General features: G+C 35.4%; 1 protein-coding gene across 10 annotated transcripts in view; it reads right to left on the bottom strand.

Annotated features, from left to right (window-relative positions):
* KDM6A (lysine demethylase 6A) overlaps positions 1–14,707 on the bottom strand; it is a 194,012-nt gene that overhangs the window by 20,510 nt on the left and 158,795 nt on the right. For all 10 annotated transcript variants that reach the window (XM_070066975.1, XM_070066976.1, XM_051827032.2 and 7 more), the window contains 7 exons: positions 10,487–10,616; positions 9,361–9,466; positions 8,642–8,847; positions 6,088–6,152; positions 5,938–6,012; positions 5,517–5,665; positions 1,995–2,109 (listed from right to left, as the gene is read on the bottom strand). In XM_070066975.1, coding sequence (XP_069923076.1) covers positions 1,995–2,109; positions 5,517–5,665; positions 5,938–6,012; positions 6,088–6,152; positions 8,642–8,847; positions 9,361–9,466; positions 10,487–10,616 — 846 coding nt within the window. The remainder of the gene's footprint in view (positions 1–1,994; positions 2,110–5,516; positions 5,666–5,937; positions 6,013–6,087; positions 6,153–8,641; positions 8,848–9,360; positions 9,467–10,486; positions 10,617–14,707) is intronic.

The following is a 14,707-nucleotide window of genomic DNA, read 5'->3' as shown; positions in this document are numbered from 1 at the left end:
ACAAATGTACTCTGAAGTAACACTAACATGTGGCGGGGTCCCAACATTGGAAGCGGGATACACAGCAGACTCATAGAATGTCAAATGCCTTAAACAGCACTCTGGCATCAGAATCAACCCTTAAGGCATTCAGATCTGGCTAAAAAGCCCATGAGAGTTTCTCAGGCGTGGAAAGCCAAGACACTGTGGCAAAAAATGACCTAAATGTAAGATCTCTGTGAGTGAGATCCTGGTGGAAAGAACGGGCCATCAAAGGAGGTACCTTTCTCTGAAGGGAGGAGAGAACTTCCACTTTGATTATGGCCTTGTCTAAATAAGGTCTGAGTTTGTGAACTCAAGAGGCTTCCATAGCCTTGGCAGCTCATGACAAGAGCCACGGGTGATTCCTGATGTCATAAATAAGAGTGTCAATTATTAAATTAACAAGAGTCACTGTGCAATACTTCCTATGTAGGATCTCTGTCCTTAACGTGTCATACTATGAGAATTAATGGTAAAAATAGTCTTCAAACAGTAGTTTATACTTTGTGTGTCTGTGTGGGTGCAATCTGTTGAAATCTTTACTTAGCATATACTAAGTTGATTTTCTGTATATAAAGAAAATTAAAAATGAATCTTAATGAGGAATGGGATGGGAGAGGGAGTAGGAGATGGGATGGTTTGCGGGTGGGAGGGTGGTTACAGGAGGAAACACCGCTATAATCCAAAAGTTGTACTTTTGAAATTTATATTAAATAAAAGTTTTCAAAAAAAAAATAAAATAAAAAATAAATAAAAGAGATTAGGTTATTTCATCAGTGTATCTGAAACTTTAAAATTTTCCTCATCATTGGCTTTCTTACAATGAGGGAAAACCTATGAAGGCACTTAATGAAGTTCATGGGAAAATTGAATTAAAAGTTTATTTCAGTGCAAAAAAAATTTTGAAACTCATATTCTTTTCCTAATATGCATTTTCCACGAACTTTTTGAAGTACACTTGTAGCTATTAAGTACTGAAGACAAAATAAGGTGATTATCTCTTTCTTATATATAAGGAAATTTTGGGTTGATATACTTTTTGGCTTTCAACTATCATGTACTTCTTACTAAATCCAAGTATTTTCAGCCCTGATCATAAAGCCAAAGTAAGAAACAATAAATTAAGTTGCAGTATATGAATATAATTAGTTTTCAAAGTAACCTCATTTGTTAATATTTTTGTTAGATTTTTTTCCTTTATCTAATTGGGGTAGAGGCATAATACTGAATATGGACATAATTTATGTCTGTAACATTTTTGTCCCTTAATAATCTTTCAATATTATTACTAAATGAAAATTATCAGACTTACATAATACCTTTTAGAAAGAGAATAAGGCTTGATCTGGATAAATAATTAAATTTAAACGAAACGAGTGGGAAAAAATTTAAAGATACTGTTTAACTTAAGACAAAGAAATAAATGAAGGTTACCTTCACAATTTTAAGGAAAGGAGCACTTTCCACTATGCCAGTTCTTTCAATGATAGAAAACAAGAGCTGAATTAACTAAATTTTATAAAATTCCTTTAAGGAAAAGTTGTCAGTTCTAAAAATAGTCACGAATGCAAACAATATTTTGTTCAAGCCCGAGATACTCATAACCTGTAACATTGCTCAATTACAGAATACTTTCTACTTCCTAAAGTCATTTCCAATTCCTAGAATGCATATCTTTCAAAAGAAAGACCATTTACATAGCATCCCTTAAAACTGAACTAATAATAATTCAATCATTCTTATCCTCTAAATTCATGACTAATGCATGCAGTGATTTCATGGCAACTTTCTTAAAATATTTCCAATAACACAACATAATAGGTTTAGAACCAAATCTCTGAAATGAATTTCCTACAAAACAGTTAAGTGAAAACTAGTATAAATACATTAGGATATCTAGCTTATTAAGTTATCCTTTACAATTACTGTTTTCTAATCATCATGTTTAAGGAAAATTTAGCTTGGAAACCTACTTTTCACAGAAGTCATTCAGAACACCCCAGTAACCTTCAGGAACAACAAACCATTCACAATCACCTGGGCCAATATTTATGTTAACTGAACAGAAGTTGTTATTTTCTTGATGACCTGAAATGTAAAAAAGAAAAAAAAATTATCAGCCCACTATAAATGTTATTTAAAAACATGTCTTCAGAAATGAAACCTTAGGAGCTGGCACTGTGGCACAGCAGGGTAAGGCACAACCTGACACACCAGCATTCCTTATCAAAGTACTGGTTCAAATGCCAGCTGTTCTGCTTCTGATTCTGCTCTCTTAATGTAGTCTGGGAAAGCAGCAGCAGATGTCCCAAATCCAAGAGCCCCTGCCACCCACATGGGAGACCAGGATGGAGTTTCTGGCTCCTGGTTTTGGCCTGGCCCAGCCCAGATCTTCACAGCCATTTGGAGAGTGAACCTACCAATGGAAGATCTCTCTCTGGCACTCTGCCTTTCAAAAAAATAAAATAAATATTAACCAAAAAGAGAAAGACCATCTATGGAAGGCAGTTTAAATCATTGTTCAGAACTTATGTTCTGTTATCAGGCTCCTTGGCTTAATAGTAACATGAACCTGGACAAGTTGCTGAACCTCTCAGTTTCTTTATGTAACAGCACAAAATAACAACTCTTTAAATTATTGGGTTATGTTGAAGATCACTGAAATAATGACAGCTTACAACAGTGTCTAATGTGAGTTCATGGTAGCAATATCATCTATTATATCAATATTTGTTTCCTTGTAAATAAATCTCCATTTCCCACAGACAGTATCAGGACACTAAAAAAGAGGTAGGAAGCCTGGTTTAAAAACTCTAACTACTCCAAGGAGAGATGTTAGGATCTAAGGCTCCATCTCTCTGCAGAAACACCCCTCCCAAGTATACACTTAAAATTGACAGAATCAACCTCGCCAGAACTGAGGGAAACAATCAAAGGTTGCAGAGGTGGGAACATTTTTTTCTGCCAAGGGCCATTTATGTCATCATTTGCCAGACATACAAAATTATCAACGTAAAACTTAGTCTGCTATAGAGTTACTGTGGTTGCCTTGGCAAGGTCAGACCAAATGATTTTGCGGGCCTTACACAGCCTGTGGGCCAGACAATCCCCACCCATGGTACAGTAACCAAGCCAATGCATAAGGAGAAAGGTGCCTTTGATTTGGATTTCTGTGGTACTTTAACTTACCCTTGCGCCACCTCCACCACTGGTGGGGTGATGGTCATAGTATCCCTGTTCTGGAAGGTGTAAAATAAACCTTCTTTCCAAGGAATTGTGGATGTCCAATTAAGCTAACTGGGTTTCTCCAAGGACTGATGCCAAGGAGCTTCTCTTGGATTTGCCTACTATGGAACTGTCACACAGGGACTTGATGGTAATTAGGGTTTACATTGCAGGTAGATGGTTGGAATTGCCTGCGGCATGAACTCTTTTCGTTCTAAGTAAAACTGGAGATGCTATGATCCAACATCTGAAGAAAATTCTCTTGCAGTAGAGCCCGATAGCATCTCTACAATTTAGAAAACCTATGTCTAATGGTAAGGTCCATTAAAGTAAGTATTGCTTATATTTATGTAATTGCAGGTACAGTGTTTCCCCTTAACAAAGTAATTTACACAACATTTCTTCTCTAAGACTGTGTTGTTCAATAAAATAAACACTTGAGAAGTGAACTAAAATGTGTAATAACTCTACAGTACACACTGTATTTCAAAGAATTGGTATGAAAAAGATTTGAAAAATCTGTAATATTACACTGATTAGATGTTGCAATGAAAATATTTTAGATACACTGGATTAAAATTAACTTCATCTTTTTTTTTTTTTAACTTAAATGTGCCTGCCAAAAATGTTTAAATTATAAATGCAATTTGCATTACATTTGTATTGGAAAACATTATACTAAAAAAATTCTACAAAGAATTTTTTAAGGTTCCACAAGATACTTTTGGAAGACTAAAGCTTAAAAAAAAAATTAAGAACAGTCTAGGTACGGATGACAAAGAAGTACTATAGGAAGCTTGATTTTTGCTTAGAACTATAATAAAAAAGGAATTCTTTCTGGTGGGATGATATTGTTATTTGTACAAAATAATTCAAGTTGGATGATACATAGTAAATACATGAGAAAACTAACCCTGGATAGTTCAAATAGCTTGTCCAATGATTATAACTGTGCCTAATGATAAAGTGGAGAACAGAATTTGTAGTTCTTCTATCATTTATTGCAGAACTCTTTCAACTTTATCCAACTAAAGGTAAGATACCACAGAACTGGCTTTCTAGTGATCTGAGAATAAAATCTACAAGCAGCGGTTTGTTGCATCTTTGGACCTTCTGGGGGACATTAAAAAAAAAAAAAAAAACCCAGATATTTATCAACTACATAAAAAAAAAACAAAAAAACAAACAAAAAAAAAAACAACTCACCAGGAAATTCAAGTGAGCAGCCAGGAAACCACTAGGCTATGTTATCCAGAAGTAGTACAAACTCATTTTGAAACAATTCTTAGGCTACTATTTAGTAAGGTGACAAACAAGGAAGCAGTCCGGTTTTCAAACAATGGCTACTTCAAGTAGCAAACAGAATCACCTGAGAGAGAGATGTCAACTGGTTGTTCCCAGTACCTTTCCTAATTGATCAGTGTGGGATTACAGTGATTGTTAAATATTTTGAATATCACCCAGTGAAAGGTCCTAGTCATCCAAGGGAGAAGAGAGAAAAAAACAAACATAAATCATCTAAAAATGAAGAAAAAGACCCAGACAAGGAATGTGACTTGCCAAGAGTGACAAGTCTATTTAGGGGCCGGCACTGTGGCGCAGCAGGTTAAAGCCCCAGCTTGCAGCACCGGCATCCCATATGGGTGCCAGTGCGAGTCCCAACTAATCCTCTTCCAAAAAAGTTATCTGCTATGGCCTGGGAAAGCAGTGGAAGGTGGCCCAAGTTCTTGGGCCCCTCCATCCACATGCCACATGGGAGACCAAGAAGAAACTCCTGGGCTTCGGGTCAGCTCAGCTCTGGCCATTGCAGTCATTTGGGGAGTGAACCAACGGAATGGAAGACCTTTACCTCTCTCTGTAGCTCTTTCATATAAATAAAATAAATCTTTACAATAAATCTTAAAAAAAAAAAAAAAAGTCTATTTAGGGGCAAAGTCCAGGGGATGAGCCTAGTAATAGCTCCACATCATCAAATTTTTTTGTAAGGATTTATTTATTTATTTGAAAGTCAGAGTTACACAGAGAGAGGAGAGGCATAGAGAGAGAGAGGTCTTCCACCCAATGGTTCACTCCCCAACTGGCTGCAACAGCCAGAGCTGCACCGATCCGAAGCCAGGAGCCAAGAGTCTCTTCTAGGCCTCCCACATGGGTGCAGGGGCCAAAGGACAGTCCTTGCAGTTTTAGTCATAAATAGAAAAATTCTTTTTCTCTTTGTATGTTTTATGTTTTAATAATTCTGCTTTTCTATTGTTTGAGATATGTTAAATTACCTGGTGTTCTGCTTCCCGGAACTTTCATGTACAGTTGTACTGTGTTCATGCCCAGTATGGTATGACCAACGTGGCTTAGAAGATTTCCTGCTGATACGACACGCACAAAAGCAGGAAGTTTGGTCAGCTCGTGTAGCTGCAACTTCCACCTGCAATGAAACAGATCAAGAGTGAAAGCCTGCTACAAAACCATTTTGTTCCAATCAGAGAAGCAAATTTGAATCTTACAAATTTTCCAAAGAAAACTTCACAATGCAAAAGAAGCATCAAAACCATGAGTAAAGTAAATTAAAGGAAAAAATTTAACTTTCCATTTCCTAGTTTTATAAGGAATGAAACAGTATAGGAAATTGTAGATGATTCTCGATCTTCCAAAGGATACCTCTTTTTCTCAGTTCACAGAAGTAATATGAGAACTTACTTTTTATCATCAGACAGGTCAATGTTGGTCCCAAACTTTATAGTTTTAAAGGGTCCTTTCCTCCTCCTACCAGAACTTAAAAAAAGAGAAAGAATATTAGAAACACGCATTTTTAAAGAAAAATACCAAGTGGACATTAAAATGACTCACTTATCTGAAGATGTAGATTCACTATCTGAGTGGTCTTTATGATGAGTTCTTTTCTCATTTTCTTCCTATAGATTAAGCAAAAAAGCAATTTGAGTTAAATTTTACAATTGGCTATCCTTTCCATCACATGACTGAAAAAATTTACTTCTTGATTGAATGCTTTTATCTATTTTTTGAAACCAGGCGAAAAAGAGCTCCCAACTACTGGTCCACTCCCCAAATGCCTGCAATGGCAAGGGCTCAAGCCAAAATTGGGAACTCAATCCAGGTCTCTTATGTCGCTGACAAGGACCCAATTATTTGAACCATTACCTGCTGCCTCCCAGGATATGTATAAGTAGGAAGCTAGAATCCAGTACAGAGCTGGATTTTTGAACCCAGGCACTCTGACATAGGATGTGGGCATCCTGAGTGGCATCTCAACGTCCATGCCAATTATACCCCTGAAATTAGGTATCTATAGACTTTACACATGAAAATTTTTTAAAAGACCATATTAAATAAAGACTCAAGAAGAGTCAAATCTCACTGGCGTGGTATCCAGTTTCCTCTACTAGTCATAAAGCTATACAATAAATTCTCATACTGATCCCATTTCCAAGGAGTAAAAACTGAAGAAAATTTTAAGAGGCCTAAGAAGTTCCAATCTTGATCAGAAATGTTCTAACAGAGGGGCAAGTTTACAAAAAATGCATACTATGAAAAAACTATGTGTGGATTTAAAGGGTTTTTTTGCATCAAAATAAGCTGGTCTTCTCTCTGCTACGGCCTGGGAAAGCAGTAGAAGATGGCCTAAGTCCTTGGGCACCTGTAGTCATGTGGGAGACCTGGAAGAAGCTCCTGGCTCCTGGCTTCAGATCGGCACAGCTCCGGCCATTGCAGCCAATTGGAGAGTGAACCAGCGGATGGAAGACCTTTCTTTCTCTCTTCCTCTGCCTCTCTTCTCCTCTCTCTGTACAACTCTTTCAAAAAAAAAATAAGCTGGTCTTTTAATTCTGTTCCATGACCTTTTTAAAGTTCTCTTGAGAATGTGTAATGGTGGAGATGAAGATTTTCTCTATTCTTACATCATGTACAAATGGAAGATGTTCTTCCACAGCTAAAACCTTACTCCATAAAAAATTATACAAAAATGATCAAACATTTACAATATTAGCAAGGAAATTAAATGCTAGATAAAATAGGTGCATAATTATTAATTATTAATTAATGGGTGCTTAATTAATGTGAATATTAATTTTATTTATGATTCTTGTCGTAGACATGATATTTCTCAACACTGTGGTTGATTTCTGAATTAGCAATACTTTCCACCCTACAAAATGCAGTTTCTGAACACTTCTCAAATTTTTCACATTTCTTTTCCTATGGGTCCTTTCCCATTTAAATACTTAGCCTATATTATCTTTACAACTCTTCCTCCAAATTTTTCTTAATCTCTGAACCTCGCTTGCTATTTATTCTATTCTGACCATATGATTACCATTTACCTGAAGTTATCTTCGAAGTCTGAACTATATAAATATATAGACAATGAATTCACTGCAACTCATTAAAGCTGCAGGACAGATCTTACTAGATGAATTTCTTTGTAGTAAATTGGGAAAGGAATACACATAGAACTGTACTGATACAAGTGTTGCCTTGATTTGGAAATATGAACTCAGGGGGCAGAATTTTAAACAATTCTAACAACAAGAAGTAAATCCAATGAATCACAAGTTACAGACTTTTAGACACGCAATAAATTTTAGCTGTAGAATATGCGAAGAAACAGCACAATTTTTGAGTGATGCATTTAATAACTTCATTTCTGTGACTGGTTTATGTTTTGTGGGGGAATTCTCAAAGTTCTCATTATAGTACTAGAGGATTTCAGTAATACGTCAGTGCTGAAAGGCTTATACAAGCCTTATAATAATAATCCTGATTATTTTTCAAATTTGTTTATAAATTTTCCATCTATTTTGAGATAGTTTCTGTAAATTTCCATTTCTCCTTTAGTTTTCTCTTGCAGTCTAAGGTGGGTAAGAATACTAATGCTTCCTGGAAGAGCTTTCTAACAGATAATATTAATCTGGCAGAAAAAAAAAAAATGGGAAGACAGAAGACTAGGGATTCACTAAGTATAAAGCAAATTTAAGTTCAGTGGGGTTTTCAATCAGGGGTGATTTTTCTCTCCAGGGAACATTTGACATGTCTGGAGAGGCTAGATACGTATGCTACAAACATTGTTTCCACACTGGATAGGCCCCCACAACAAAGAATTTCAGCCCAAAGCATTCATTAGTGCTTATGAAATTCTTCTTTAAACAGAAATATCTCCAAGCTGAAGGAGTCAGCTCACTGAACAGTAATTGTATTTCCCCATCAAGACACCGACTTTATAATCCCTTAGATTTGCTTAGACTTAACTAAGAGTAAACTGGTTAGCACTTAAAAAGTACTTTATGTAACACAGACTAAAGAAGTGTTTACAAAAGTCATGTATCCTTTCCAACTCCAAAATAAAATCATCTTTAAAACCCTAAAATAATCTTCAGGAAGTACTTACTCTCAATGATTCCTGGAATGAGGAGGCCTGGTACTGTGCATATTTAGCAATTGTAGTCTGAGATCTATTACTTTCACAATGCCAGATTTTCTTTGTTCCAGTGGGATCCCAGTTTTCATCTGCTGGCTGCAACAACTGTGTCCTTACTTCTACCATATGTTCATTGTTAGCTTCCACCAAAGTTTTAGTAGAGAAAAGTCCCAGGTCTTCATAAATAAATATAGTTAATAAATAAAAATTATGTTTGGGATAATATTTTAAAGTGCATTTTTTTAATTAAGAAAAAAGGGAAAGTATTTTATAGCAAAGTATTCAATCCCCCTAAAGACCAATGAGGGTCTCTACATTCTCTAAGCTATGTGCCAAGTTTGAAAAATCATAAACTGAGGCCCAGGACCTCACTGTCCTGTCATCCCAACAGAAGAAAACTGAAGTTTCATTTTTCTTTCATTAGTTAGCAAAATTGTAACTGTATAACTAAACCAAAATAAAAGCTAAATTTAAAAACCATCATGAAATCACCAGTTACCAATATCACCAACATACAGTAATAACATGAATTAAAGAAGTGATACATATGCATAAACATATGCACATACATACACCCCTTTAGAACCAGGAAAAATTAAAATGAACTATAATGAAAAAAGTTTCTGCTAATGGTTTAAAAGATAGCCAAAGAAATATATAAACATTTTACTTTTAAATTTAAAGCTTACCTAATTTAAGAGCTCCAGCAAGGCCACGTATTACTGTAACAGGGTTGTTTGGATTTGTACAAAATTGATGTAATGGAGGAAAGAAAGCATCACGTTTATTTTCCAACTGCAAAATTAAAATATGTGGTTAGATCTCAGAAAAAAGAGCTTTTATTTAAATATCAAGCCTCAAACTCATATTATCACAATTTAAACAAATAATGAATATTACATATTGACAACTTATTTTACTGTATCTTATCACTGCCTTTTGATTCTGACTATAATGAGACAGTAAACCCATCTCTCTTGTCCATTATGTATTGAAAAAAATGTGAGAAATGAAATTCAAATTAAACTTCACCATCAAAATGTTTTTAAAAATTCATATGTATTGAAAAAAATGTGAGAAATTAAATTCAAATTAAACTTCACAATCAAAATGTTTTTAAAAATTCAAACTTTTTAATTTTAAAGAGTTCAAAATATTATCATTGAAATGTAAGCAGGCTGAAAAAGACCCATAGAAAACAGATCTTAATTTTACAATTTTACACTCAGACTCCAGAAGTTTTATTTTATGTCTACCCCAGTGTTTCCCTAACATAGTAAAGGATCAATAGCCACTGGATGGAGGAAAGATTATTCTCATCTGGCTTCAACAGGGCAAATGGGCCAAACTTCCAAAGCAAACTCTAGGAGGACCTATTTGAGAGAAACCTAAATGGGAGGTGTTTTGATTGAATTTCCTACAGCAAATATTTAAATTTCTATAAAGTAAATGTATATGTATGTATTTGCCAGATGTATAAAACAGAAAGAATACTAAGGTCCACACAACCAGTAGAACATGGACTTAAAACCTAGCTTACTCAAAATAGTTGTATTTTTAAGTACCCAAAATTAGGACAGAAAAAGTATTTGCACTTCTCACTATTCCAATATAATCACGGTTAGTAGCTGAGAAGGCATTTTAAAAATGCTATTACAAAATGTTCTCCAACATACATTTTTCCTCCCTCAAAATTATTCAAGCTGTTGCCAATAACTGTAATGTTTCCTAAAGGCCAAACATATTGATTTAAAGAAAGATAGGCAGGTACAAACACGAGTTTGACTGATATTTAGTCAGTCAATTCAGACTCACATAAATACTAGGTGTTGGTGGATTCAACTTGTCCTTTGGCAAGGGAGGATATGGTGAAGATGGTGGTCTTGGAGGCGGACATTTATCCAACAAAATGCTACTGTTTGATAAGCCATTTTTACCTAAATTCCTTTAAAAAAAGAAGGGAGAATAAATCAGCTCTACATTTATCTAGAAAAAGGGGAAAAATCCTGAATTAAGTCCTAATTAAATAAGGTATTTACATAAATCCATGAGATTTGGATCCATCAGGAAAACACAAAACATGATTAACTTCAGCAAATACTTATACTACTATAATTTCCATTGAAAAAAATTAAAGCACAGCACATAGATTACTGATGACATTCTTTATTTTGTTCATAATTTTCCAACTGATTTTCTTCACCTAAAGAACAAACATGAGCTCCTGTTTTCTCTCCATTATCAGATTTTTTTCCATCAAATGTTAAAAGATTTGACTCAAAAAGATTTATAATTGGAAAAACAGAGTATTTCTTCCTGCATCTTATCTTAGCAAATATAGCCAGTATATCTTTGTGATAACTCTCAAAATTTAGATTTTTCCTTTCTTTTCTCAAGCCTGAATTTATCTCTGTTCTTTTCTTTCTCAAGGCGTTTCCGTGCAATAAAATTGATCATGGTGTCAATCTCCTACACTTACAGCAAAGTATACTTTCTCTCCACAATGCATATAGTTGCTATCCATTCTCTTGACACTATACACAACTCTTACTTGTATCTGGGGTTTATTTTTCTGTAATGAATGTATCACATTTGTAAAAATGATATTCTTAAAATATGATCGAATTATTTGCATGCTGCCATTCTTTAAGTATAAGAAAAAGAGATACTTCCAATGTCTTAAAAGTCTCTACCCAACTTTAAAAAAAAAATCAATTCATTATCACGTACTAAATTTTGGTAAACAATTCAAAAATTTTAATTATACTAGGAAGTAAAAAACTCATACCTTTATACTTAAAAAGGCATCAGCTATTTTTCACCACAAATTAAGAGTTCAACAAAATTTTCCTTACTTTACTACGTTCTGACTATGCTGAAAATTTTTACCAAACAAGCCTGTTTGGTGGGCACTAAGGAACAGGGTTGAATTTCACTGCTATAAACTGTTGAGATGTTATACTAACTCATACCATGGGTGTCACTTAAATTTTTCAGCTATCTCCAAGTAAATGTAAAGATCTTAAAATGAATAAATTGGTAAATCTTTCATATGAAAGTATGTGAAATAATTGTTAAATTCAAACTCTGTAAGTTTAACTAATAGTTAAGATGAAAGTTTAAATAAATGAACATTCATCCTAACCAATACCAGATTTCAACACCTTTCTACAAAGAGTTAGTACTCGGCATATTTACAGAAAGAGGCCTGCATTGCAGCAGAGTGGGTCAAGTCCCCGCCTCCAACTCCAGCATCCTATACCAGAGTGCCTTTTAGAGTCCCAGGTACTCTACTTCCAAACCAGCTCCCTCTTAATGTGACTGGGAAGGCAGTGGAAGGTGGCATAAGTATAGGTGGCCCTGCCACAAATGTGTGAGACCAGGAAGGGGTTACTGGCTCCTGGCTTTGGCCTGGATGCTATGGCAATTTGGGGAGGGAACCAGCAGAAGGAAGATCTCTTTCTCTTTCTCTCTCTGTAGCTCTGCTTTCAAATGAAAAGAAACAAATCTTTTTTGAAAAATCCATACATTTAAGCTGCTTAATTAAGGTATAAAATTGGAACTAATTTATAAACATCACGGGATTTTTGCTTTTAACAAGCAGAATATTCCCAGCAGAGACTGCTAAGGAAACATTTCACTACTATTAAACCAATACAAAGCAAAAAAACACTTAAAATATTCAGACAAATATTAGTTTTTTTCATGCTGAATTGTTTATCTGCCAGTGTTCAACATTACAATTTAAATAAAATATGGCTCAATACATAAAATTTGCTTTTCAGAAAAGGATTTGGATATACAATTATATAGAAAATGTTTAATATTTTAAGAAACTGTAAAGTATGGACCACATATGAAAACTGTACTACAAAAGACCATCTCATGCTAACTAAATGTGGCACCAAAAATGAAGTTTCTACAACATTCAAGATGTTGAGATGAGAATAGGAAAGAGGGCTTGTGAAATTAGAACTCTTTCATTTCTGTAGTTATGTAACAATTTAAATAGGCAAATGAGAAAGTAAAATGACGGAAAGTATTTTAAAAATAGAAAATAAAAGGGTGAGGCATGATTAAGGGAGCTGATAATGATTCAACCACTTTAATATTGCAATTATAATTTAAACCATGAAAGAAGCAAAAGTACTGGTATGTTTTAATGTATAGCACCGTATACACTGTAACACTAAGATAAACCAGAGTCAAATTAAAAATTAACCATCAATGGAGGCAGCATTGTGGGGTAATGGGGTAAGGCTGCCGTGTGTGACACCAGCATCTTGTATATGTATTGTTTTTGGTCCCAGCTACTACACTTGGGATCCAGCTCCCTGCAATTGTGCTTGGGAAAACAGTGGAAGATGGCCCAAGTACTTGAGCCACTGCACCCACATGGGAGTCCCAGAGGAAGCTCTTGTCTCCTGGCTTAGGTCTGACCCAGCCCTGGCCATTATGGACATTTGAAAAACGAAATCAGTGGATGGAAGATCTCTCTGCCTCCCCCCACTCCCCATAACTCTGCCTTCCAAACAAAATAAATCTTTAAAAATTATATTAACCATCATTTAAAAAACTCTTTGTGAAAATAAGACAGTACTTAAAATAGTGCACACAAGTCCTATCTAACAGTTTTTTTATTGTGCTCCAAACACCAATTATTTACTTGCCTATTAAGGTTAAGCCTGAAATAAATATGATTTGTGCTGAAAACCTGATCTATGTAGTTGCCTATTCAACGACCATCAGCTTTTACCACTGAAAATACACTTATCAATCCTAATGCAAGGGCAGGACTGTGGACAATAGGAGTAGACTTTTATCTCCTAAGCTTGTAAGTGTCCAATGTTGTTTATTACAATTAAAGTCCAATAATAAATTTAATGTAAAAATCCAAAGTGGAAAAAGGAGCTAAAGTTGAAGAAAAAAGCAAGGTGTTGGAAGAGTTTAAGATTAGCCCATTTTAAGTTCTTTTCTCCCATTTGAAACTTTCCTCAAGCAAAGCAGAGCAAGAGGAAATTAGTGGTTTCCCAACTGTTTAAACGGACTTACACCTCCTTTCAAATTTACCCACATCTTTTGTAGAGAAATGACAGAAAAGTGCTCTGCTGGTAACCCCACCTACACTTGGTCTTTTGTTAGGAAGCTCCTAGAGCCTGCGTCACTCTTCCCTTATCTGAATCTGGACTCCTTTCCACACAGGCCATCAAAAACCAGAACACAGACATGGCAAACAGCATGACACCTATCATTTACAATCTTGACTTTGTCCTCTAAGCCTCAGAAAAATGTTTTATATACAATTTATCTGAGCATATTTTTTTTGGCCTCTTCATTAACAAACCATTGCCTAGATTTGCTGGAATAACCCAAGCAACCCCAAGGGTCAAGAGTTTTGATGACTCTAGCTACCCAAAAAATATATAGCAAGGTAAAATTGCCTTTACATGTTAAATACTGAAAATAAAACTGAGAACATACTTAAATATTCTGAAGTGAGTGTTCACATATGCCTCAAAAATGAGATGTAAGATTATAATCATTAATACATTAGAAAACACAATCAACTTGGCACCTGTTCCATAAAATTTTATTTATGAAAACTGCTACTGGGGATGGCACTGTGGCGTAGTGGGCTAAGCCTCTGCCTGCGGCACCAGCATCCCATACAGGTACCAGTTCTACTCCTGGTTGCTCCTCTTCCAATCCAGCTCTCCACTATGGCCTGGGAAAGCAGTACTTGGGCCTCTGCAAGTGCTATGGCCTGGAAAAGCAAGTGCTTGGGCCTGTGCACCCAAGTTGGATAGGGAGAAGAAACTCCTGGCTTCTGATTGGCCCAGCTCCAGCCACCGCAGCCATTTAGGGAGTGAACTAGCAGATGGAAGACCTTTCTCTCTGTCTCTCCCTCTCTGTCTTTAACTCTACCTCTCAAATAAAATCTTAAAAGAAAAAAGAAAACTGCTACTGTGCAGTTTATAGCTTGGAGAAAGAGAATACAGCTCCTTGCAACTCCTACTAAAAACATTGCTCCAGAAA

Source organism: Oryctolagus cuniculus, chromosome X, assembly GCF_964237555.1.
Source record: "Oryctolagus cuniculus chromosome X, mOryCun1.1, whole genome shotgun sequence".
Classification (NCBI taxonomy): Eukaryota; Metazoa; Chordata; class Mammalia; order Lagomorpha; family Leporidae; genus Oryctolagus; species Oryctolagus cuniculus.
Note: the sequence above shows the minus strand (reverse complement) of the source record. Positions and strands in the feature narration are given on the sequence as shown.